The sequence below is a fragment of the Lepidochelys olivacea genome (assembly GCF_965140295.1).
Source record: "Lepidochelys olivacea isolate rLepOli2 genome assembly, chromosome: 2".
Classification (NCBI taxonomy): domain Eukaryota; kingdom Metazoa; phylum Chordata; order Testudines; family Cheloniidae; genus Lepidochelys; species Lepidochelys olivacea.
In genome coordinates this window covers 189,184,928-189,212,290 of record NC_140412.1, presented here as the reverse complement: position 1 = coordinate 189,212,290, position 27,363 = coordinate 189,184,928, and the positions used below count along the sequence as shown (strand labels likewise).

Below are 27,363 nucleotides of genomic sequence, written 5' to 3'. Positions count from 1 at the left end.
AGAAGGGAGGACATGATGTACATTAGGAGATATAAAAATAATTCATTATTAAACAACATCACCCCAAAATATAAATAAAATACCTCCCCTCATAATTCCATTTTTGGATTCTGATGGCATAAACAAACTACATGAGCATCTCTCTATGATGTCCCCAGAATCTCTCAACGGAATTTCAGGCCTTACATGCAGACTTAAATATGTCAGTGACGGTCATAATTAGTCTTTAAGTAATAATATTTTCTCCCAGAAGTAAAAGAAATATCACTACATCAATGGTGTCAAGACCACACACATCTTACTGATAAATGTGACATGGACTACTTTTGGCCAACTTGCAGTTATGGACTATGGAAATAAATTTTGCATGCCATTTCATGAATATATCCTCATTCATACTGCAAATACATAAATGTTACCATTTAAGGGTTTACAGTGATAAATGAGAGTTCTAAAAATTTGTTTAACAACAAAAGTCCTATTCATGTTTCATGGAAACTTATATATATATATAAAATAAAATGAATTTTTAACATGTTTAAGAAATATTTGTACTTTGAAGAAAAGTAAATTCTTTGCTACACTATTCATTTTTGCCCATATGATTTTCGTTTACATGTTTTTAATGTGCTGTTGGTGCTGGTGTCCTCCATGAAATCTTGCTGTTATAGCTTTGGAGCACAATAGTGGGAATACACACTATGCTTTGGAGCATTGGAAACACAGTTGCCAACTTTCACGCGGTAAATAAGCACCCTGACTTTCACAATAAGCCAAAAATCAAGCTAATCCCATTTCAAAACAAGATCAAAACAAGCCAGTCCCTAAGAACCCCAACACTCTATGTGACTATCCCCCCGGCATGCAGTCTGGGACTGTGGTGGGCACGCTGTGCACCCCTGACTCTCTCCCCTCCTTGCCCCTGCTTGCCGGGAGCCAATCAAAAAAAAGAAACAACAAGCTACATCAAGCAACAAGCCAAACAAGCAACAAGCTACAAGCCAAAACTTAGCCAACGAGCAACTCACAAGCCAATTAAGCCAAAAACAAGCCCAATTTCTGTGATTTTTTCATGGGTTTGGCATGTCTTATTGGAAAAGGTATCTTGTATAGATCCTTCATTGGAAACACTATCCCATTAAATAAACACCCACGAAGGGTGCATGAAATTTGTATGAAGAGAATATTTTACTTTGATTTTATTTCTTCATTTTTTCTGACTGGGACAATACCCAACTGTAGCGTACAAATCTTGCAGCTGTATTTGTAATCTTGTTTAGCTTCATGCATCCCACCTCGATCATACATATTCCATACCATATATACTTGGCAAGTTTGTTCATAAATTCTTAGTTACACTGGTATAAATCCAGTTCCATTCCAAACTGCTGTACAGTATTGCACACTGTGGATCAAACTTTGATCTCACTTGTGGTGGTGTAAATCCAGAGTAACTCCACGAACTAGACAGAAATATTGAGGTCAGAATTCGATCCATAGTGTGGTTTATATTATACAGCAGTTTGGAATAGAATACATACCCTTTTTTGGTGTTATACTTATGTATTATAATTGCCATTGCACAGCTAAAACCCTTGGTACTGTTGTTGAAAACATATCTTAAATAATTTGGACTGACTTTTTAATACTGGTAAATAGCAATTTTGTTAATGCATATCTAAGAAACCCTATTATACTTGACTGTCTATTATGATTACCTGGAGGGGGTACATTATTACTTATATTCAAAAGGTTAGGCAGTCAGTTCCTGAAAACAACAAGAGTTGTATGTCAACTTCATTGCTCTGAAAAAGTGCCCTGAAATGTCTAGAAAAGCAAACTGTATAATCAGTACAGAACTAGTATGCAAATTATGAGATATATTTGTATGATGCATCATGTGAACAAATCAACTAGACATTATATCCCAGAGAAAGCATCTGCTGTGTGAAATTTAGGACAGTAATTCACAGCCCATAGAAGAATGCATCACCACACAAATTACATTTGTTATAAATGTATAATGATGTTCACATAAAAACACTACCTTTTAATGTTTACAGAAACAACAGCACTGGGCACTTCTATAAATGTTTAACTAGCATAGCCTTCATAATTCAAAATGCGTAGGTTTCATCCCTGAAGATGTTGGATAGAAACACTGAACTTGAAAAAAAGTCAATTACCATAGAAGTCTACTGAAAGCACAAACTTAATGGACATAAAAGCTATTTTTAAACATAACAACCTCATTTCCAGAATACTAATATGAATAAAGGACTCATTTGAGCTTGTGCACCACCATATTCTAGATACACAGGCACATGTATAAATGCCAGGCACTGGTGTATCAAAATGGATTCCTTTCATGGTGAACTCCAGGAGCATGCACTTAGTGCTGATGAATACTTACGAATTCTGAATCCCATAATCATCAGATGCACGAAGCATCCAAGGAAAAAAACACTCAAGAAGTTCTATATTTCTTCATCCTATGAAGTGTGCCATTCTACTGATATTTCTAAAATAATTTTCTTCTCCTATCATTCCAACACCCCCTGCCTCTTTGAATCCCTATACTGGTTTCCTTTTACTGAAAGAAACTTCAAGTTGTTCAATCTGCATATTTTTACCTTGTCTTTAGCTCTACTCTTTTTCTTCCTCGTGTTCCTCTAACTCCCCAAACTCTTTCAAATACTCTCTCAGTTATAACATTTATCTCTTTCTCCTACTCTTGTGCCTACTATCATGCCTCATTGCTTGGTGCCAAGCACCCTGCCTCTCTCCTCCTTCGAAATTCTCCTTAAGACTCTCCAGCCATACTCCCTTTCCCTGTTTGCACGCCATACATTAGGGCTGCTCTGTCAGCTCTGGGCCATCTGGGGTTTCCCCCATATCAACTGGAAATGCAAGGTGTCTAGTTGTTTTGTGCCAGCAGAATAAGAAGATGGCAAGTATTTGGCCCTACGTCTGTGTCTGTCAGGTGTTATGCAGATATATATATCTATCTACTAGTAGAACCAGCAGCCAAGGGAATAATGGAACAATGACAAGCAATAGGGACCGTAGAAACTTCTAAGGGGGAATAAGAAAAAAGGTTATCTAGTGGAAGAGGTTCATTTGCACGAGTCATCAAAACTTTTTCAAGGGTTAGAAATACAGAAATCTAGGTATTGCTCTACTGGATCACACCCCAGATCTACCTAGTCGAACATTATGTTTCTGACAGTGACCAGTACCGGATGCTTCAGAGGAAGTTATGAGAAACCCACAGTAGGCAGTTGTGGGATAATCTGTGCCCCCCTGCTCCACACACACATTAGATCTCATCCTGATCTCTAATAGTTAAGATTTTGACTTAGGTCCTGAAGCATGGGATTTACTATCAAAATAATATTTTCTGTATTTTTATCCATCCTATTCTTTATGCCTCCTAACATCTTGTTTGCTTTCTTGACCACAGGTGCACTTGGAGCAGAGATCTTCATTGAGCGGTCCGATTGATGCCCAGGTCCTTTTCCTGAGTTGATATTTGTTTGAAGCAACTTTGACAGACTTTTAGTTCAACACAACAATATTATAATTATTACAATGTACAGAGTGCAGAAGCATATTATACAAGGCACTTTACAAAAGTCATAAGAAATATATGGATCTTTCCTGAAAGAAGCACCAATTGCACTCAAATATGATACATAGGAGAATAGTTAACATGCAATAAGTTTGTTAGTGAGGAGATCAACGTAGAAAGAAAGAAGTGGGGTTTTGTTGAGGGATGTGTAAAAGGGATTTATAGAGAGTCACTTGGAAGCTGGTTTCTATGCTTCTGTTTCTCCCTTCAATGTATGCATCAAAAACTTTCACTTGGTTGATTTCTTCAAAGCTTCTGTAGTTTCTAGGGGTGGCCACACCAGACAAAGTGCAGCATATTCTGTTCTCTATGAAGGAAGCACTTGATACTTTAACAAACTAAAATAAATAAATTAGTCAGCAAACTGGTCATTGTGCTGAAATGTTTGGATCAAGTAGAACAGAAAATGCAGATTAAAATTAGCATGGAGGTCCCAGGCATAAAAACAGCTTTGACACAGAAGGATCTCAGATCAGACCAACAGCTGGAAGCCCTGGAAAATCTTACTTGGGTCAAACCTATCTGAAATTAAGGAATCCTGAAAATGTGGAATCAACCAAATTATCTGAGTTAGTCATGCACAAAAGTCCACCTCAACTATGGTGAAAGAGGATGATCCTACATATGCATGGTTACTAGCTCACATGCTTTTATCACTAGTCTTGCAATATTGCAGGGGGTATAATTCAGCCTGAATTTGGCCCTAACCCGTTATATAAACTATACACACAGATCAACTACAAAGATGCGGCCACCTCTGCAGTGAAAGAGTATTTACCAGCAAACAGCAGCAGTATGCAACAGTTTAGGACAAGAAGCGAAAAATACCATATCCAGTGGAAATTGCAGGCTGAATTTAGGGAGGCAAAACGTAATTAGCCAAGTTGCCATTAATTTTGCTTATTCTTACAAAGAGCGCAATAAGATCTTGAGTGACAGTTAGAATCTCCATTTCAGAATCCGAGATTGTGAATACCACCTGATATAAGAACGAGGTCCATAAACAGTACTTTAGAATAGTACTTTCAGAAATGCTGTGTTACACTTAGACCTGAGTGAATAATTTATACAAAAACAATTCATATTTGAAGGATTTTGCCTCCCTTGCAGAACTCTGAGAACAGTTTGGGATTTTCTTGAATTAATTTTTCAAAACTATTCATTTTTTCCCATTTTGTTTATTTATTTATAAGTGCTATGCGTTGCTTAGTTGTGAGTAGTCAAAAATTACAATTTTATTTGTTCCTTGATTGGATGGGCTCTTATGGGTGCTGTTGATAATACTCACGGTGACTTTAAGATAAACTTTCCAATATTTGATTAAGGGATCTTAAAATTTGCTTTCCATGAGAATTTGTGCTAGTAGAACACATATGTTCATGTGAACCAGGGGTTCCCCAACTTTTGTACTGGTGACCCCTTTCACATAGCAAGGCTCTGAGTGCGACCTCCTTTATAAATGAAAAACACTTTTTAATATATTTAACACCATTGTAAATGCTGGAGGCAAAGCGGGGTTTGGGGGGGAGGCTGACCGCTCGTGACCCCCTGAGGAGTCCCCACCACCAGTTGGAGAACCCCTGATGTAAACTGATGTGGAAGGGTGATAAATACAGCAGAAGCAAATTTGTTTAAAAATTCAAACAAATATTCTCGTATTTACTCAGTTTTTGGCACACTGAGTATCAGAACAATGTTATAGGGGCTGCAATGCAACAGAAAATTGAGCTCACTGAAATCCAAATTTGTATAAATTATACTACATTGCTTCTTACACTCAGCAACATTAGTTTTCTTATCAAATTAAAACAGTTTTCTTCACTGCTGAATTTGACCCAATACATTGCCTCTTGAGTGGAGAAAAAGGACAGCAGGTTTGTAACAGATTCAGTATTGGTTGTTAACATGATTTAGGAATATTATCTCTGCTTTTTAAAATAAAAATATTATGTCTGCTTTTTAAAAATATCATCTTAAAATGTATTCCAACCACGACACATTCAGCATTCCGGAGACAATACTTAAACTTACTTTGTAGACTAAATTAAAATCCAGCAGTGAAATGGAAAAACAATCTTTTACCACCCAAACACTCATGGAGTACAACCTTTAGAAAGTGATTATTTCTATAACATTTTCATCAGGGACTGGCAAAAGAGCAGTATATCATCTTATTACAGATACTGGAAATGTAATGGCTTAAGGTTGCTAAGCAACACCACACTGTTAAAGGCCTCTATGTCTGTGATTTCTAGAGACCCTCTCAAATTTCATTAAAACCTGTCCATAACTATTACACAAAAGGTCTGCCTGGAGTTTATAAACAGACTGAGCTTCTTGACACAATGGTGAAAGGATAAAGAAAAGAAGTGGCATTAATACTTTTATTGTATTTGCTACACAATAGTTTGGGTAAAAAGTCCTGTTTCTGATATGCATAACACACCTTAGCATTGACTGGCTTTTCATTGTTGAAGAAAGCATTAGTAATTGATATAAAATAAAAATGTTTGATCATACTGAAGAAAATTCTATTAGAGACTGTAGTCAATAAAATAAAGGCATTCTGTATGACTGCCAATAAAGGACACAACAATGCAGTATTAAGATAGTTTGCTTGGTATCAGAAACATACACTCTCCACTTTAAGGATTGCATAGCAACAACAGGTTGATTTTGATCGAAGTAAGAACAGATATACATGTCAGCAACCTACATCTACAAGCATCTTAACAACTTAACAAGCATCTCTTCTGATCAAATTACTATGGTGGCCCATTTTCTTCCATTGCTTTCAGTAGAAATTTCATTTATGCATTTTAAAGGTCAATACAAAGAAAAAATATCGCCAAGAATAATTCCTTCTCCCTAGTAACTGAGGTTCTTTGAGAGTTGGGGGGAGGGATAGCTCAGTGGTTTGAGCATTAGCCTGCTAAACCCAGGGTTGTGAGTTCAATCCTTGAGGGGGCCATTTAGGGATCTGGGGCAAAAATTGGGGATTAGTCCTGCTTTGAGCAGGGGTTGGACTAGATGACCTCCTGAGGACCCTTCCAACCTTGATATTCTATGATGCCAGTGCACAATCATACTAGTGGGATATGCCAACAGGTCCATTAAGTTTTACAAAAGTTCTAGAAAAGCAGGGCCGGTTTGGCATTGCACCAGCACCTCCTTGTGGCTCTGAATATTTGGAGCTGAGGTTACAAAGGTAGCACTGTTTAAGAATCAGAGGCACTATAGTAACTAATCGTTTTCTCTTCTTCCAGGTGTCCTCTGCATAGTGAGTCTAGTGACACGTTTAATTCCCACTGAGGCAGAATGAGGAATTCTATTTAAGGATTGCAGAACTGACCTTGTAAAGCAAACATCAGTTTGACTTAGACTGTAAGCTTTCTGGTGCCAGAACTGTCTTTTTGGTGTTTGTGCACATAGTGGCTAGCACAATGAGGACTGATCAGGTTCTACAGGAGCTACTACAATAATAATAAAAAATAAAAGCCAAGTCAAAAGAACAATGCTGAGTAAATGTGTGTACAGAACTCCACTCCACTCCATGTGTGTAGCAGTCCTGCACATTTCTATGAAGGAAGTGTGCAAAAGCATGCCACTGATGCTGTCTTAGCCCCAGCAGAGTAAGCCCTTAGGATACTGAGGGGATCACCCTACCTAAAATTAACATCTTAATATAAGCCTAATCCACTCAAAGATACTTTGGCATTGATCCCAAAAGCTACCATAAATCTAGGAGGATTGCTTAACGTCCTACATAAACAAGAGCTGAAGTACCTTTTGTCATCTATGGTGTGGAATCTAGTTTCTGGCAGGTGAGAAAGAGGTGCTGGGAAGAACACCACAAACAGATTGAAGTTCTGATTAGGTGGAACTCAGACACCACTTTTGGCAGGAATTTAGGATTGGGATATAGAACAAATGTCTGTGGAATACAGTGACGGGAGGATCTGCCATTAAAGCCTGCAGTTTATTCATTCTTCTTGCTACAGATTTTTTTGTTGACAAGCAGAATACAGAGCATTCTCTCCCTACGTTAAAGGGTGCAAACATTACCTTTCTCACCAGCAAGCTGAGATCTCACATTGCCAAAGATTCTCTAACCAATGGAAAGATGTTGATCAGTTCTTTAAGGAATCCTGTGATGGTGGAATGACTTAAAACTGCAGCACTGGCCACTGGAAGATGGGAAAGTGAGATAGCAGAGAGGTGTGCCCTGACTAAAGATAAGGAGAGGCCAAGAAATTTTGAGTAAAGCAAACAGTCCAAACAAAAATGATTTTCTCCCATAGTGAAAAACTTTTCTACTTTTGGGTGGGATGTTTCAATGTAGATGATTTCCTGGACTGTAGGTAAGGTATTCTGTACCTTTGCAGAGCAGGCTAAGTCAAAAGATTATCAGCATCCTTCAAAGCAGCAAGATGAAATGATTTTGGAACTGGTATGCAAAACAAGCCCACTTTCCCAAATCAGAAAGTTCTGATGGCACTGGCAGATAATACAAAGGGTCGTAAGAAAGATCTTGGAGATCCAAATGCCAATATTGCCTATCCCAAGCTTAAGCAACCAGAATGACAGTTGTATAAGTATCACTAGTGCAAAATCATACTGCATTTCTTTGTGTCAGGCCAATATTTCTTATTCAGTTTCTGACCATTCCTGCTCTGGAAACACTAATAAATCATCTCAGAATAAGGCTAGCCAGTGTGTGCGTCAAAGGGCCAAAAATATAAATAGTTTTAAAATTTTGAGTGGGGTATATTTTCCTGTTTTTCATTGCTAATAGTTTCTATTTACAATAAAATAAAACTATAAACAAGGGATTCCTAAAGAGTATGTACAGTCTGTCAGATTCAACTAATAAGTCTGTCCTGGATATTTTTCTTCTCTTCATGGTTTTTTTGGGGAAAAAATCCAAATAAATTAAGATAGCAAAAGTTCAGTCTGAAGCTCAATGGAGAAGGGCAGTCCTAAAAAGGAAAATACCTATCACAGTCCCATCACCATTCAAAGCTCTTGTAAATGGTCTAAAATTTTCTCCCCTAAAATCCCAACTCTGTCCACAGTATGTGCACGATGTGTAGAAGAAATGTTTTTGAGTTGATATTATTAAATGAAAGGCACACAAATGCGTTTTTCTCTCAAACAGTGGCTGCCCAATAAGGTAATGATTTCATTCACATATTCTGAATCAAAGATTTTAGAATTGTCGTACTAATAGTGTAGTACCAGGCACTTGCTGGAGAGCTAGCTAGTCACATGGCACTAGCTCTTCCTCATTTCCAGCAGATACACTATATTAAAAGAAGCCATACAGGAATACATTAATACTTCTCTAATATTCCTTGCCTATGTAAGTAGCAACTATGGATGCCACAGGGATGCTCTGCTATCATAGATGTAAAAGTGGTGGTGGTGCAAGCAATTCTGAATGGGATGGGAAGCTGGTGCACATAATTTCTCTATTCATATTTTGACCAACTATGAAGAAGTCTAAGAAACTCTTCTCTAGGCTACAAAATTCACCATAAATAACTGAAAGTGGGCTGAAATAACCGCAAATAGATCTGATAATATTTCAGTGTGTTTGATGATTACTGTAATTTTAACATAATGATAATCTCTTGTGAACAGGAATTTTTAAGGTTCACAGAAATAATATAAGATTTACTATATTGTCAGTCACTTTACCTATAAAACCTGCTTTCACTGCTTTGAGAGGAAATCCTAAAATCTCACTAAAATAATTACAGACAATTGTTTGCTATAGTAAATAGCAAGTACAACAGATGGAAAGGTAATTATCCAAGCCTAGCAGTGAGTCCAGCCAAAGGATCTTTCAAGAGACTTCAAGATGACAAGCATGGTGGGACTTACAAGAAAGTTACAAATCATGTGATTTGCCAGGCATATCATTAATCTACTTCTGAGAAACAACACTGCCATCTGTATTGACGAAGCATGAGAGGAACTGAAGTCATTACATGTCAGTAACTTTTCACTTACTTAAGGTGAAGTGCTTGTGTGATTTCTGTTGACTGATAATCTATGTTATAACCATTCCACCAGGAGTGGCCTTTACCACTTGATGAGAATGAACAATCAGTAGTCTATATAAAAGTTTGCTTCAACTACAAAACAGAATTATCAGCATCTGACATGAAATCAAGCACTATAAGTTTCTGAGTAGCAATTTTTATTAGAAGTTTAGTGTTTTTGGAGGGAATTCAAAATAATTTTCTATTATAATTCTTAAACCCAAGGTACTAAATATCTATATAAACAATTAAAGCTTTCTATGAAAACAGTCAAATGGTTAACTGAAGGAAAAACAGTCTTTTTATAGAGGTTCTAAATGTTGAAAATAAAACAGGCATGGGTCCAGGTGCTGACATTTTCTTCCAAAGAAATTAAAATGGATTTAAAAAATATGAATACTAATATTATGGGATTTTTGCTTCTTTAGAAATTGTGTATATTCTTTATAAAAAGAAATGTTTACTTAAAGGGGAAAAACAGGTCTCAAAAATGTTTTTATACAGGGGATAGTAGAGCCTAGACAAACAGTTAAATTCAAATTCTGGATGGCAAGAAGTTATATTTGTTTGACTCACCAATCTTTTGATGATTCTCAACAAAAGCTTCTGCTGTTTTAGATCCCTCTTGGACTTCAATACTTCAGCAAAGCTGTCCATGTTTTCTGGAGACATACTGTCCAAGTTGTCTCCTCCATACAGCTGAACCAACAATGACAAGCATTGTGATGCAGTCTCATATATTTCAGCGTCGTCACTAGGAAGCTAAAATAAACAAATAAATAAGCTTAAATTTCATAAAATTCTGTACCACTGGGATCTGGGAAGAGCATTAAAATTTCCATTGTGGTAGGAAGCAAAATTTTATAGTCATCCTAATTAAAATCACATTACTAAACATCAGCAAACTTTTAAAGTGATTGAAAGACATAACTAAAATACAGCTATTTTTGATCAGCAGTATATAAGTGTCTACAGTATGCTTGGTTTATTTCACCTAGTTAACCTACCTACAATGGCATCAAAGGACTCTTCACATATTGCTACTGTTTCTGTTTAATATATTTTATTGCTGACTTTTAGGACTGTGCAATTTTGCTTCAAACAGCATGAATAGAATTTAAGATTGATCCTCTAGTCTGACCTCTTGCATAATACAGGCTATGGAATTTCATCAAGTTTTTTCTGCATCTAGTCTGTAACTTCTGGCTGAAAGACATCCAATCTTTGTTTAAAGACTTCAGCTGATGAAGAATTCACCACATTTCTTGGAAAGTTGGTCCATCTAGCCATTGGTTATTGTTATGCCTTAATGTACTAGATTAAAATGCCACCTAATGCCAGATATCTTCTCCCCATGCAGGTACTTATGGACCATAATCAAGACACTTAACTGTGTCTGGGATAAACTCAATAGATTGAGCTTCTTAAATCTCTCTCTAAGGCAGGATTCCCAGACCTCAAATCATTCTTGCAGCACTTTTCTGAACTTCTGCCAAATTTTCAAAATCCTTTTTGAAGTGTGGATACCAGAACTGGACACAGTATCCCAGTAATAGTCTCACCAATACAGTATACCGAGGTAATGTCACCTCCCTACTTCTACTCAATTATTCCATTCCAATAACCATTACTCAGTTTATCACAAAACTACTACTAAGGCCATGTCTACACTATGAAAGTGCTCTGATTTTATAGAAGTCGATTTTTGGGAACAGATTGTATAAAGTCGAGTGCATGCGTCCACACTAAGCACATTAATTCGGCGGTGTGCGTCCACAGTACCATGGCAAGTGTCAACATTCCGAGCAGTGCACTGTGGGTAGCTATCCCACAGTTCCTGCAGTCTCCGCTGCCCATTGGAATTCTGGGCTGAGCTCCCAATGCCTGATGGGGCCAAAAATTTGTCACGGGTGGTTATGGGTAAATGTCGTCAGTCAACCCTCCCTCCCTCCATGAAAGCAACAGCAGACAATCATTCTGTGCCCTTTTCTCTGGATTGCCCAAGCAGACTCCATAGCACAGCACGCATGGAGCCCGTTCAGCTCACCGCAGCAGTTATGACCATTGTAAACACCTCGCGCATTATCGTGCAGTTTATGCAGAACCAGCAGGCGAGGAGGCGACGGCAGCGCGGTGATGAGATTTCTCTAAAACCGCAGTCCCCAGCAATTTGGAGATCATGGTGTTACTGGGGCAGGCTCATGCCATGGAAGGCCGATTCTGGGCCCAGGAAACAAGTATAGAGTGGTGGGTCCGCACTGTGTTGCAGGTTTGGGATGATTCCCAGTGGCTGTGAAACTTTCGCATGTGTAAGGTCATTTTCATGGAACTTTGTGACTTGCTTTCCCCTGCCCTGAAGTGCAAGAATACCAAGATGAGAGCAGCCCTCACAGGTCACAGGCGAGTGGCAATAGCCCTGTGGAAGCTTGCAATGCCAGACAGCTACCGGTCAGTCAGTAATCAATTTGGAGTGGGCAAATCTACTGTGGGGGTTGCTGTGATGCAAGTAGCCAACACAATCATTGAGCTGCTGCTATCAAAGGTAGTGGGAAATGTGCAGGTCATACTAGATGGCTTTACTGCAATGGGATTCCCTAACTGTGGTGAGGCTATAGACAGAACACATATCTCTATCTTGGGACCGGACCACCATGGCAGCCAGTACATAAACCGCAAGCACTGGTGGATCACAAGGGACGTTTCACCGACATCAACGTGGGATGGCTCGGAAAGGTTCATGACACTCGCGTCTTCAGGAACTCTGGTCTGTTTAAACGGCTGCAGGAAGGGACTTTATTCCCAGACCAGAAAATAACTGCTGGGGATGTTGAAATGCCTATAGTTATCCTTGGGGACCCAGCCTACCCCTTAATGCTCTGGCTCATGAAGCCGTACACAGGCACTCTGGACAGTAGTAAGGAGCTGTTCAACTATAGGCTGAGCAAGTGCAAAACGGTGTAGAGTGTGCATTTGGATGTTTAAAGGGTCGCTGGAACAGTTTACTGACCAATATTCCCATTGTTATTACTGCTTGCTGTGTGCTCCACAATCTCTGTGAGAGTAAGGGGGAGAGGTTTATGGCAGGGTGGGAGGTTGATGCAAATCGCCTGGCCGCTGAATACGTGCAGCCAGACACCAAGGTGGTTAGAAGAGCACAGCACGAAGCGCTGCGCATCAGAGAAGCTTTGAAAACCAGTTTCATGACTGGCCAGGGTACTGTGTGACACTTCTGTTTGTTTCTCCTTGATGAAAATCCGCCCCCTTGGTTGCCTCTAAATTCCCTGTAAGCCACCCACCCTCTACGCTTTGATCACAGCTTGCTTGCAAAGGAAATAAAGTCACTATCATTTTAAAAACATGTATTCTTTATTAACTGATCATAAAAATAGGGAGATAACTCACAAGGTAGCCTGGGTGGGGTGTGGGAGGAGGGTAGGAGGGAAGGAAAAGGTAACTTTAAAACTTCTTGAATGATAGCCTTCTGTTGCTTGGGCTGTCCACTGGGGTGGAGTGGTTGGGTGCCCGGAGCCTCCCCCTCCCCTGCGTTCTTGGGCGTCTGGGTGAGGAGGCTATGGAACTTGGGGAGGAGGGAGGGTGGCTAAACAGGGGCTGCAGTGGCAGTCTGTGATCCTGCTGCCGTTCATGAACCTCCACCCAACGCCGGAGCATGTCCGTTTGATCCCTCAGTAGCCCCAGCGTTGCCTCATGCCTCCTCTGATCTTCCTGCCGCCACCTCTCCTCATGTTCATCGGCCGCTTTCCTGTACTCTGCTATTGTGTCCCTCCACACATTCTGCTGAGCTCTGTCAGTGTCGGACGACTGCATGAGCTCAGAGAACATTTCATCGCCCGTGAGTTTTTTTTGCCGCCTTATCTGAGGTAGCCTTTGGGATGGAGGAGGGAGGCTTGAAACATTTGCAGCTGCTGGAGTAAAAAAAAGGAGTGAAGTATTTTAAAAGATACATTTTACAGAACAATGGCTATACTCTTTCATGGTGAGCAACATTATTCACATAGCACATGTGATTTTGGTGCAAGGTTGCATTTTGCATCTTATCTTATATTGAGTTCCTGTGGCTTTGGTGTTAGAGATCACACACGCAGTGCTGGGCAACAGAATTCGGCTTGCAGGCGGCCATGGTAAGCCATAGTCTTTCGGCTTCTGCAACCTTCATAACAGCAGAGCCCTCCTCTCCCGTACCAAGCAAAGCACGTTGAGTTGGCCATTTAGTGCTGCTGTTTTCCTGTTAACATGAAGCAGCAGAAACCAAACTAACCCCCCACCCCAGCCCCATCCAATTCTCTGGTATGATCACTTTACCCCTCCCCCCATCGCGTGGCTGGTATCAGGGAAGATCCCTGCTAGCCAAACGTGAACAGCTTCGCGCCAATGCCCCACCCCCCCGCCACTCACCGCGTGGTTAACTGCGGGGAGGATTTCTTTTCAGCCACAAGCAAACAGCCCAGTAGGAACAGGCACCTCTGAATATCCCCTTAATTAAATTCCCCTATTTCAACCAGGTTACCATGAACGATATCACTCTCCTGAGGATAAAGAGAGATAAAGAACGGATGTTGCTTGAATGCCAGCAAACACCGGGACCATACACTGCCAGGCTTTGTCATGCAATGATACCAGATTACTTGCTACTAGCATGGCGTGGTAAAGTGTCCTACCATGGAGGATGGAATTAGGCTTCTCTCCCCAGAAACCTTCTGCAAAGGCTTTTAGAGTACCTCCAGGAGAGCTTCATGGAGATGTCCCTGGAGGATTTCCGCTCCATCCCCAGACACTTTAACAGACTTTTCCAGTAGCTGTACTGGCCACGAATGCATCCCAAGTCCTCAGGACTACTTAATCATTAAAAAATGCTTGCTTTTATAACATGTATTATGTTTAAAAAAGTACACTCACCAGAGGTCCCTTCTCCGGCTTCATTGGGTTGGGAGGGTATTTCAGCCAGGGTGATAAAAAGATTCTGTCTGTCGGGGAGAATGGTGTGCTGTGTGCTCTCCCCAAGCTCGTCCTCCTCCTCCTCATCTTCCCCATCTGCAAAATCCTCAGGAATGGCGAAGAGTACTCCATCATCGGAGTCCATGGACAAGGGTGGGGTAGTGGTGGCGGCCCCCCCTAGAATTGCATGCAGCTCAGCGTAGAAGTGGCACATCTGGGGCTCTGTCCCAGAGCGTCCGTTTGATTCTTTGGTTTTCTGGTACGCTTATGTGAGCTCCTTAAGTTTCATGTGCCGCTATGTTGCGTCCCTGATGTAGCCTCTGTCCCTCGTGGCCTCTGAGATTTTTTGAAATGTTTTGGCATTTCGTTTTTTGGAACGATAGCACGGATTTCTGATAGCACGGATTCCTCTCCCCATACAGCGATCAAATCCAGTACCTCCCTTTCGGTCCATGCTGGAGCTCTTTCGATTCTGGGACTGCATGGTCACCTGTGCTGATGAGCTCGCCTGTCCAAACAGGAAATTATATTCAAAAGTTCCCGGGGCTTTTCCTGTACACCTGGCCAGTGCATCCGAGTTCAGAGTGCTGTCCAGAGCGGTCACAATGCTGCACTGTGGGATAGCTCCCGGAGGCCAATACCTTCGAATTGCGTCCACACTAACCCTAATTCGAAAAGGCGATGTTGATTTCAGCACTAATCCCCTCATTGGGGAGGAGTACAGAAATGGGTTTTAAGAGCCCTTTATGTCGAAAAAAATGGCTTTGTTGTGTGGACGGGTGCAGGGTTAATTCGATGTAACACTGCTAAATCCGACATAAACTCGTAGTGTAGACCAGGCCTAAGGGTCTATCTGGATATAAGAGCTGCCTATTAAGCACTGTGCAGGCGCTCAGGGCTGCGACAGGGAGAGATGCCTCTCTCCAAGCCCCTGGGACCTGTCGTGGCACCCTTCTCCTACCCCTGACCCCGAACGTGCTGCGGCCAGGGGACAGGCACCCCTCCCCCAGCCCAGCCCCGAATCTGCTGCGGCCAAGGGACAGCACCTCTCCCCTAGCCCAGCCCGGCCCGGATGCGGGAGAGGCGCCTCTCCCCCCCAGCCCAGGTGCTGCTGCAGGGGGAGAGAGCTGAGGGGGGGAGTCCTCTCTCCCCACTGTAGCCCCAAGGAGCCCAACTGCACTCCAAACCCCTCATCCCCAGTCCCAACCCAGAGCCTGCACCCCCAGCTGGAGTCCTCCCCTACCCCCTCCTGCACTCCAACCCTTGTCCCAGTCCTGAGCCCCCTCCCACACTCCGAACCCCTCGGCCCCACCCCGTAATATGAATTTTGTTATTCATTCCACACATGGGTGGGAAAAATTAGAGGGAACGCTGATCTGGATGAATCCATGGAGGAAAAGTCCATCAATGGCTGTTAGCCAAGATGGTCAGACATGCAACCCCTGCCAGAAGACAGGAGTGGAAGACAGGGTGGATCACTCCATAGTAGCCCTGTTCAGTACATCCCCACCTCCCAAAGTTCTGGTATGGACCACTACTGGGGACAGGATACCGGGCAAGATGGACCATGGTCTGACCTAGGATGGCAACTCTTATGCTCTTATGCCAGTACAAGGCAAGAAATATATAGCAAAGACTGAAACTTAGACTTTATATTACACCATGGATAGCTGTGCCTGGGGAATGAAACTGACATGGTTCACTTTTGGGAACTCGGAGAACTTTACGTACTAGGCACCTACTCATGCCTAGGGACAATCATTAGAGTCAGTGATGATAATTTAGTAAAGTCTGAATTTTCTGACTTTTGTCAGTTTAAGACCAACCTTTTCTCTCTTTTTAACATAATTTTAGTGTGTAAAGTTTGACATATTACACTCCTTAAATATCCATGTAGTAATTCTTCAGACATCCATTAGCAAACAAAGCTGTCTTTCTTTATATCCACACAGCTCTTTTCATAAAACTGCATTAAAATGGAAGCTATGGATTAGAATCCCTAAGACATATGACATCATATTACACCGAAACATGAAGAACCACCTAAGGCACAACTCCTCCTGGAGTTTCTCCTGGGGTACACCTCTTTCAATGAAGCTAAAACGTAATAAATGCAATTTTACCCAATATACTTGATTCTTAAGGAATCCAAATAATAGTTTGGAACCAGTATTGTCTACATCTAACACATCAACAGTGATATGGGGGGTAAGCACAAAAACATGACATCGTTATCTGTTTGCATCAGCATTTTTCTTCATAATTCCACATTGCACTACTACCAGTAGAGTTGCACTGATCGGGCACTAGTGTAAAGAGGCCATTGGCGATATCACTATACTATTTAACACTGGCTGCCAGCCTGCATTTGTGCTACCACTAGTGATAGTACACAAGAGGGAAATTTGAAGAATTGTTTAGGTTTTCAAACCAGAACACATTTATTGCACAAAGAATTTGATCGGACAATGGGAGGGGGGATATCAAAAGAGCTCTGGGCCTTTAGGAAGGGAAAGGAACTCTACACTAGCATTCTATCAACATGATGCCAATTCTCTCCTTTTCTTACCCATAAGACATCTCTAATTGACTTTTCATTTTGTTTTTTCAGTCTTCCAGAGGTTTGTGTGTTAGGCCTCTTGACCATACAGGAGTATTAGATTCCCCCCCCCCCCCCCCCGCATGTGGCTGTCACTGTTCTGGGCTGCTGACCATTTGGATTTTTAGTACAGGATCCAAAATCATACTCGCTACACTCTCAAATGAAGTCACACAGGAAAATGATAAAAGACAAAAATACTCTATCACCTGTTGGTGAACACTTTTCACAATGCGATTACTCTCTATCTGACCTACCAGTCCAGATCTTCAAAGGAAACCTGCACAGCACTTTCAAAAGATGAGCTTGGAAGCTTAAATGCATTACTATGCTAGATACTAAAAATCATGGCCTAAACAGACACACTGGATATATGCAAAAAGAAAAGGAGTACTTGTCGCACCTTAGAGACTAACAAATTTATTTGAGCATAAGCTTTCGTGAGCTACAGCTCACTTCATCGAAAGCTTATGCTCAATTAAATTTGTTAGTCTCTAAGGTGCCACAAGTCCTCCTTTTCTTTGTGCGAATACAGACTAACACAGCTCCTACTCTGAAACTGGATATATGGTTTATCACAAAAATTTGTAACCCACAAACCCCTTCTATTTGTCCTATGACTGCAGAGGTGTTAGTGGGCCACTCTACCTTGAATGGTCCCTTACAATGTGTGCTAACTACTTATGCTAAACCTGTTCCCCCTTGCATTTTGCTGTGACCAGGGAGTACCTTTCCAAACCCAAAGAAGAGTGAGTGCTATGTGGCTCGAAAACTTCTCTTTTTCACCAACAGAAGTTGGGCCAATAAAAGATATTACCTCACCCACCTTGTCCCGCTACTTACAGAAAATGCACATTAAAGTAGCTAAAGTTATAAGAGTGCAAAAAGTATAACCCTCCCCAAAGATTTCTTATTTTGGGGTGAAATCTGTAAAATAAAATAACTTCTTGTTACAATCTTGATGCCCAGTGCGTGTCAAGTTTCAGCTTAATTAGTTTTTATGGTCGTACTATGATCTCCTGAAAACAGGTTCATAAGGTAAAATCTGAACTGTATTTAGTTCTATCTGGCACAGGTATTTACTAGCTCCATGTAGTTTTATACTTGATTAAAATTAAACAGGAAGTTTTTTTGTTATTACGGTCTTATACTTTACAATTTATTACCAAAATATGTCTTTATTTTGAGGCCAGTTACACAGCGTTCATTAATTGTAAACCACTGCAAGAAATATGTGAGATCATTTGAGCTGAAGTGGCAGTTTTCACACCGATGGAGTTGTTAGGGCATCTAATTTTAGAGCTACAATGAAACTGTCTGGAATACCCCGAGGGAACACTACTTCAGCACTTTAATAAGGTTATACACAAAGAGAGTTTATTAAGATAAGAGATAGATGTTCATTAGATCAGTAATATGATTACAGAACATGCTGTACAGGAAGGGGCCATTGGGAGCTATAGGCAAGATGATTTAGCAAACATTATACAAAAGCAAAACAGCATTATTATACTTATTACTAAATATGCACACTTTAAAATAACATGTACTACATACCACTATCTTTTGGCTTTAAAAGTAACTTATAAACTTTCAAGCCAAGGAAAAACACATTTTAGGAAGCACTGTTCTCAGCTCACTTTAAATAGTCTAATTGTCAAGAAATCAAAGGCACCATTCTGAAATTTTGTACTTAGGACAACATATCCTTATTTCCCCTGCAGTTTCTTTATGCAATTCCACCAAGGACAACCAGCCAGTATTCAGCCCTTTGGACTTCAAAGTGGGTGCATACTGACACAGGAGTTTATACAAATTAATAAAAAAGTGATAAAATTTCAAGCAGGATCATGGAAATTATTCCTTTTCTCATTGCTGCATACTGTACAGAGAAGAAAGCTTTATGTCCGGCCACAAATAGCTAACATCTACCAATAAGTAGTGTCTGAGAACTGTCTGCATTCATAAGAAATGGGTGGTAGTCTATATATGTTGATACTGTTTCTGCTGACATTTTTGATGCTTCAGAAGCAAATGCTTTCCAATGCTTTGAAATGGAAGCAACAGCACAACCTTACCAACTTGATATGCTGTAAGAGGGACAGAAGGGAAATCAACCATCCCCAAAGAGATAAAGACTGTATTATGGGTAGTTGGGAGAGAATCTATTCAAGCCAAATGTTAAAGAAAAGCCTGTTCTGTCTAATCCATTCGGTGGCTATCTAGCTACTTATATGACCCTCATCTCTGTAGAATATGAGCACCACCCAATTCAAAAGAAAAACAAAAATATTCCCCGCCCCTTTCTGTAGGGATAGCTGAATGGTGTAAGAATTTTCTTCTTTTTCTTTGAATGTATGGAACACTTATTGAGGAAATGGATTGACGGTACATTATCCCTTGCAATTGGAGCTCTCTCACTTGGCAGCCATCACAAGCTGCCTTTCATGTGCTAAGGCAGACCAAGAATAAGGATTTATGGGAGCCTAACTAAGGAGAAAGTTAAGTTACTTATTTCAAACTGAATTCCAAATTAGAGGCTCATTCTTGGCCTGGCTTGATAAATTTTTATTTTTGGAGGTGTGTTTATATCAGCTTACTTAATTTAGAATAGTGGTAATAGTTAACTCATGTAAAAACAACATCACATTAGTATAGCCAAGACCAAGGAGATTTAGCATGATCTACTGTACTGCATAAGTGCCAGTCCTATTAATTAATGCTTCCTCCCAGTTTTGGAAAGATTCTGAAGAGCAGTCCAAATTTTAGTGAGTATTATGTTTGCAAAAGCAATGTTATCTCAGCTTTTCCAAATCATGCAAATATTTGGACTTCATGAGGCATAACTAACATCAGAATAGTCTAAATATTCCATTTGGTAATTTCTGCAAATCCTACAAACTACAGGTGGAATAAACAATTACAATTATTTTTAAATACAGAAGTATTGGACAACAAAAATGTAGGTGGAATTGGTTTTTAAGCAATACACTTACCAAGAAGAATCTAGTACTAAATGGTCAATCTATTTTGCTTTGATTCATCAATTAAGGACAATACTGGTCATGGGATTAAAAGCTGAATTTTCTATATTTGCAGTATTTCTGCATGATGGATTTTGTGATTATCTCTGTTTCCATGTTCTTAAGAACTGAGTGGTTTCATTTACATGCAGTCTGGGTGTCTTATATTTGCTTCCGTGTGTCCTAAATGATGGACTAAATAACAATTACAGAAGGGAAAAATTGATTCTAAGTTTTTGACATTTTCAAGTTTAACTCATATTGATTTAAGAGGGACTATTAAGTGAACTAAGCATATAAGAACTTGGCTGAAAAAATTAGTCAGTGGGGTGCGAGACACACAATCATCTACTTGAAGAATTTAAACACCAGCGAGGAATTGTTCAAGGTAGCCCAAGAAGTTGTAAATATTGTAGGTGTAACAGGATGAAAATACAGAACAGGATGTCAGGCCCTGCAGGTCTCACATCTGGGGCTGTGGGGGTCCTGGGAGTCATCATACTTCAATCCTCCACCTGGCAGCTCAGATACAGCAACTGGAACCAAGGTTCATGAAGCCCAATAGGGTCACAAGCCCTGCCTCTATGTTCTGATTGGGCCAGAGCCCCTATTAAAGCCAGAAGAAGAAACAGGACATTGTCTGTACAACTGGGCTTCACTCTGCCATGGATTGCTGGTCTGGCATTTATCTGTTCCTGCCTTCCAATCCTGACTTGGCTTGACTCTTGGTAACTGACTCTTGATCCCTGCCCTTGGTTTGTCCCTCGATTCTGATCTCCTGGCATTCTAACCTGGCCTGATTCCTGGCAATTGGCTCCTGGCCCCTTGGTCTGCACCTGACATTAACTCCTAGGCCAGGACACCCATGCCCTGGCCCTGGGACAGGGAAATATAGGTTGACTATCAGGGAGAATGTCTATCTATCAGACTAGGTTAGTCTCCTATGGGAGATGGAAGCTGTGACGTTGCACTCTATATGATTTTATGAAAGTATGCTGATGAGTGTGAATATCATGTAACTAAAATATGCTTCATGCAAAAGGTCTCTTGTAAGGTATCATTACAAAGCTTATCATCTACTGAGTGCGGTCATCCTATTTGTATAAATGTATCACTCTTGCATCTGAAACTAGAAATATGAAATATAACTCTGAGGGCCTATTGTAATTATGCAAAGTGTGGGCCATTAATGGTGGTTTGGAATCTTGATGGCTCCCATCAACCAGGACAATTGACTGTGGATGGCTCTGTTTACAGGCAGGCCTTCCTGTGAGTCAGGCTGGGAGGAATGAAGGCTTGGGGTCTTACAGTGACATGTGATCATGTCACCTGAACTGGAATCCATCTTTAACCTGGTGTTTTTCCATTGAGAAGGAGGGGTGGGAACCCAGAGGGACAAAGGATTCCCGCCTTAAGCAAAAGATATATAAGTGGGTGGAACAGAACAAGGGGGCAGCCATCATGAGAAATCCCCTAGCTACCACCTGAGCTGGAACAAGGGCTGTATCAGGGGAAAGGATTGTGCCCAGACTAGAAAGGTGTCCAGTCTGTGAAAGAAACTTATTGAAACATCTCTAAGGGTGTGATTTTATCTGTATTCAGTTTTTATTACTGTACTAGACTTACACTTGTGTGTTTTATTTTATTTTGCTTGGTAATTCACTTTGTTCTGTCTGTTACTACTTGGAACCACTTAAAATCCTACTTTCTGTTTTTAATAAAATCACCTTTTACTTATTAATTAACCCAGAGTATCTATTAATACTTGGGGGAGGTGGGGCAAACAGCTGTGCATATCACTCTATCAGTGCTATAGAGGGCGAACAATTTATGAGTTTACCCTGTATAAGCTTTATACAGGTTAAAACAGATTTACTTAGGGTTTGGACCCCATTGGGAGTTGGGCATCTGAGTGTCAAGGACAGGAACACTTCCTAAATTGCTTTCAGCTAAGCCCACAGCTGTTAGGGGACATGGTTCAGACCCTGCAGCAGACTGGTGTGTCTGGCTCAGCAAGACAGGGTGCTGGAGTCCAAAGCTGGCAGGGAAAGCAGGGGCAGAAGTAGTCTTGGCACATCAGGTGGCAGCTCCCAGGAGGTTTCTGTGATTGAACCCATCACAGAAGCCTCACCATTTGGGCTATTTAAAAATTAGAGTGGAAAAAGCAGGAACTTGTACAGGGAACAAACTTGCACTGGAAGGTAGAATGAAGAAGATAATCTACTAGGTCTTTTCATCTCTTCTAGGATTTAAAGTTTTGTTCTCTGTCTTTAAGAGTTGCTACCGTAGGTACATTTTTTAAAAAGAACTTGACAGGAGTTAAGCCTTGCTTTTACTTTAAGTGGGATGGATAACGTGACCTGCCCCAACTCCAATATTAGCTCCAAGTATGTCAATATTCTCTTACCAATAAGTTAAATTCTGATATGCTTCTCTTTACAGTTTCACAGCCAAAGATCACTGAGACACGGGGGACAGACAGTTAGGCGGGGAAGCAGGGAAGTTACAGGATGATATGGTTCATCTTAGACAATCTAAATTGCTTCTGAATGTGTACTCCATCTCTGTCTGGAACCATGCATACCTACTGCCTCAAGGAAAATAAAATGCTGTACATGTGCATTATGTAATTGCTAAATGGCTTCCAATGTTGTTCCTTTCAGGTCACAAACCTCACTGAGGACAACGTCTTTGCCAAGTTTGAATCTGAATTTGAGATGAGCACAAAACCAAAACCACACCCACAGCCTTTGAAAGCAGAACACATTTTCCCCATGCTCGTAAAACTCAAAATCAATTCTAATTTATAACAAGTTAAAAAATTCACCTTTAAACTGTGACAAGGATGAGAAAATTCAACGAAAAAGGAACATTTCTGAAAAGATTAAAAATGACTGAAAACAGGAATGCAGTGGCTCTTTCAACCTTAAATACAGTGGAGCTATCATGGCTCTATAGAATGGCTCATAGCAACATATACACTCATCAAAAAACAAGATGCTAAATTCTGCTAAATATTATATATAAGAGGGTATATTTTTGTCAGTGTTTAGTCCTATAAACTTTGTCTGTTTAGTCATTTGCATTGTATTTTCCAGGTTGCTTTTGATTTACAGCTTTAGTTAACCATGCTAAAATGGATGACTCTCTGTCACATTTGATTCCAAAATTTTAATAGTTTTTAACACGTCTATTGTTCTTGAAATGTTGAAAGTTTGATGAGTCAGCAAAGTGGATAAGCAGGTAAGTATGTGGCAGAAGAATGAACTATTAAAGTTCTTAAGAACTTCTTAAGAAAACAACCCATAGGATTAAATGAGAGGCTACAGATAACAGGGAATCAAGATGAACCAATACACTGAAGAACTCAGAGAACTAGTCAAGGTGGTTTGCAAGTGGGGAGATGTCCAAGGAATAGACCAATAGGCCAATAGGAGAGAAAACAGGAAAAAGCAGTGGCGAAACAAGATGATGTTTGTGGGGTGGTATTCCCTGTCTACCATAAGGGATATGTAAGTGGGAATAAGGTAGTTGCTAAGTACCCAAGAGATTATGCAATGTTCACCATTTCCCACATAAGAAAGAATAAATGTAATGGGCCTGGTTCTGCAAAGATTGTTTGGTAATTATAAACCATGATTAACTTTTCATACATTTTTTCATGATTTCTCCGACTTGTGATAGTTAAGCCAAACTGAGAGGGATGCTGAGCTGCATCTTCCACTGCAGCCAAATGCTTTGTACCTATGAGGATCTGACCCTTCGTTACCATGACTTCCTCCATGACTTTCTTCAAAATTTGATAAATGTACAGCTATGATTCACAGCACTATTATCTCATATAATAAAAGGCCCACATTCAATCATGTGTTACTTAACTACTAGTAAATGTTATCTTCAGAGGGGTAGAAATGATAAAAATAATCTGTAGAATTAAGGTCCAATTCAGGCCTTGGGCTATACACAAAGGTGCATACTTCAAAAAATATGGCCAGAAGTCTTTAGTCATGTCCCAGAACCAGTGGAGTTCACAGTCTACACCCTCCAACCTCCAGTTAAAGGATGTAGTTTACAATGTCAGTGGTACCCCCTTATCTCCTACTCACACTGCTCTATTAGGATTAATCATTATCCCTGGAACATGTAATGGGTGGCTGTGGGCTCACTCCTGAGCTGACATGATTGTGTGTTAAATGCTGCTTTGCCAGAGATAATGTATGCCAATATCAGCACAAATATTGCTTTTAATTTTATAACAAAGGGTTCAATACAGATACCTTTACTAATAAGCAATTGATACAAAGTTCAAAAGAAAAAAAAATAGGTGAGATAATTTACATAAACCAATGCAATTATGCATTTATGTTAAGAACTTGCACCTCTCACACAGGATACAAGGGAAGATTTATCACTGTAAAAAATATTTTTTCAAGACTCAAAAGAATAAATACGCATGGTTATGCTTCTTGATTTATATATTTAAAACAGCAAATACCAAGCCACATGGGAAACCATCTTCAATAGATCAGAATATTCAGAATAGTGGAACAAAGTAAAGCACAGCCGTAACTGAGGATGCTCTGATGAGATGTGGAGGAGGGTGGGAACATATCAGTACATGCTAACTATACATCTTATTCTACCCTTTAATTAGAAAGTTATAATAGACTTCCAGGTGGTATAGACTGAGTAAAGTGTGGCTACTATTTTTCTGTTCTTTAGGGAGCTAATGAAATTTAAGTCTAAAGGTTAAAAAAGTAAACATTTGTCTATCTCCAGTTTTGCTTAAAAGGACATTGTGAATCTGTTTAGTTTCAAAATTTACCATATACATAGATTTTTAAATTGCTTAACAAAATATAAGGGTTAGAATATTATGTAATCCAAATTTGAGCACTCTCTGATTTTTGTTGTAGGGGCTTGAGTGGGGATTTCAAAAAGCTTTTATCAATTGCTGGTACAAGTAAATCCAGTCTAGGTAATGTCTATAGACAAGTCTAGTACAGAAAATTACAAAGAAAGCATCTGGTAGAATAAAATCAGGTCATCATTAATGTCTGGATACATATAGATTTGTTTAGCCGAGAGTGGAACCTTTTACCTAAATTCTTTATTACAAATGTTCAAACGCCAAATAGAAATCAGATTTGAAAAACAAAGAAAATGGAGAAAGGAAGGGACCAGGTACTTCACTGGAGTCTAAGTTAGGATTTGGCATTTAGGCATGAGTGGTTACAGTGGGGACAATCCTCCAACAGAGTGGTAGACAGAAGTTAGACCCTATGAGTGCTAGCTGAGAGAACGTTATTTATCCTGTCCTGAAGAAACCACAGACCCTAGGACAGGGCTCATCTTAGCCAAATTCCAGTAGGACATGTGCTGCCTTTTTCACTTGGGGGGCCTGGAGACAAACCACCTGGAAAAAGGAGGGCTTAGCACCAGGGTGAGACCCTAATCCCTGCTCCAGTCTCTTTTTGCCAGGTAAAGGGGCTGGAGCACCATAAAGGGATCCTAAAAGCCCTTTATCTGTCCAAAGGAAGATATCCTTGGGGTAGGTGCTGTTGTAGGATTGACCTCTGAAGACCTCTTCACAAGCCCTGGCATAGTGGGTGTGCTGGGGGCAGGTCATAGCACACAGCCCCAGAGAGACTGCCATAACTTAGACAGTGCTCTGGAGCTGCTTAGGTTACATCAGGGCCCTCTCCAACTTCTAGAGCAGTCTAGGGTAAGGAGATTACAAAGATGGATTAACCCTCCTCAACCCTCCTGCTGTGCTGCTGTCACAGAGTCTAACCCAGATCTCTTGCTTCTGACTGGTTCCTTGCTGCCTGAATGACACTACAAGATAGGAACTATACAGCTGCATATGTGGAGGTTAAGAGCCCAAGTCTTGAGAGTCTCTGTTTTCAGGGCGATCTTAATGCCACCATGGCTGTGGCCATGCCTCATGAAAGTAGTTTCAAAGTACGTCACTTCATATACTCCATATTTCCGGAACATGGTGCATGATGTGCTATCCTTCATGAACTGCTCTAAGGCATTGCCTGGCATGGATTCCATGGATTGCAAGTAATGTAACCTTACCATGGCTAACTGGCATGTCCAGCTGCAAAGCATTAGTTTCACAGATTCTAGATGCAGTGGCCAATGTCCTCTCTCTGCTCTGACATATATCATTATGTCTTGGTTCAGGGTCAGGGGTACTAACAAGCTATATGGCTAACACAGATACTAATACAGTCATACCATGTGTACCTCCTAACTAACTACGTTCCATAACAAAATATCAGTGTGACATTTTCATTAAAAATAACTGAAATTCAAGGAAAGTGATTTTACTGACACCTGATATACGAATCAGGAGGTGGGTGGTAATACGTGCTCGTATTTCAAAATGCTCAACGGTAACAAGGTGTTGTGAGGCAGTTTCTTTGAATTTAGGGTCTTGAAATTCAAAGTGCCCTCAAAAACTTGTATGGACATTAAAACAAGGTACTGCCAAAAACTTGCATTTGGCTACCAGACTAGAGGAGTAATTTCAACTTTAGTAACATTCTAAAAGACTTACAAACAAGCAAGCTCTTACCAGCTGAATCAGCAGGCTAATTAGGTCTGTCAGGGGTTTATTGATAAGCAAAAGGTCTTCAGCAGCCTGGGTGTCCCCTCCTGTGCCAGATTTCTGTGCCTTAATGAGACAAGGAAAAATAAAAAGGGGTCTTGGTGAGTGCTCAGCTTTGAGAAACAAATAAGGTCCATTAGGCAGTACAAATTTGAATGGAAGTTCGAAGGAGGTGTTCTTATACTCCCTTTCCTAGTTAAGTATTCTGAGATCTCTGTGAGAAGTTATAGTCTGATTGTGTCTGTAACAATAAGCACAAAGCAAAAGGGACTCATGAGGTCACATCCACTCTAAACCGATTTAATATGCTGACCTACGTGACATTTCTTCAGCAAGATACATACCTACTATATGTATAATATATATCTCTATGAACTCATAATAAAATATGTCTATCTACAATCTATGTTTTTTGTATATATCCTCTCTCCACACAAATATATGACTTCTTTATTTTAATGTATAATAGTTCACTGTAAGTCTCCAAAGAT

General features: G+C 40.3%; 1 protein-coding gene across 1 annotated transcript in view; it reads right to left on the bottom strand.

Moving 5' to 3' along the window:
* Nucleotides 1-27,363, bottom strand: part of ULK4 (unc-51 like kinase 4) — a 381,762-nt gene that overhangs the window by 46,456 nt on the left and 307,943 nt on the right. Inside the window, exons 34-35 of the mRNA XM_084619802.1 lie at nucleotides 26,840-26,938; nucleotides 10,255-10,440 (exon numbers count right to left, since the gene is read on the bottom strand). Coding sequence (XP_084475928.1) covers nucleotides 10,255-10,440; nucleotides 26,840-26,938 — 285 coding nt within the window. The remainder of the gene's footprint in view (nucleotides 1-10,254; nucleotides 10,441-26,839; nucleotides 26,939-27,363) is intronic.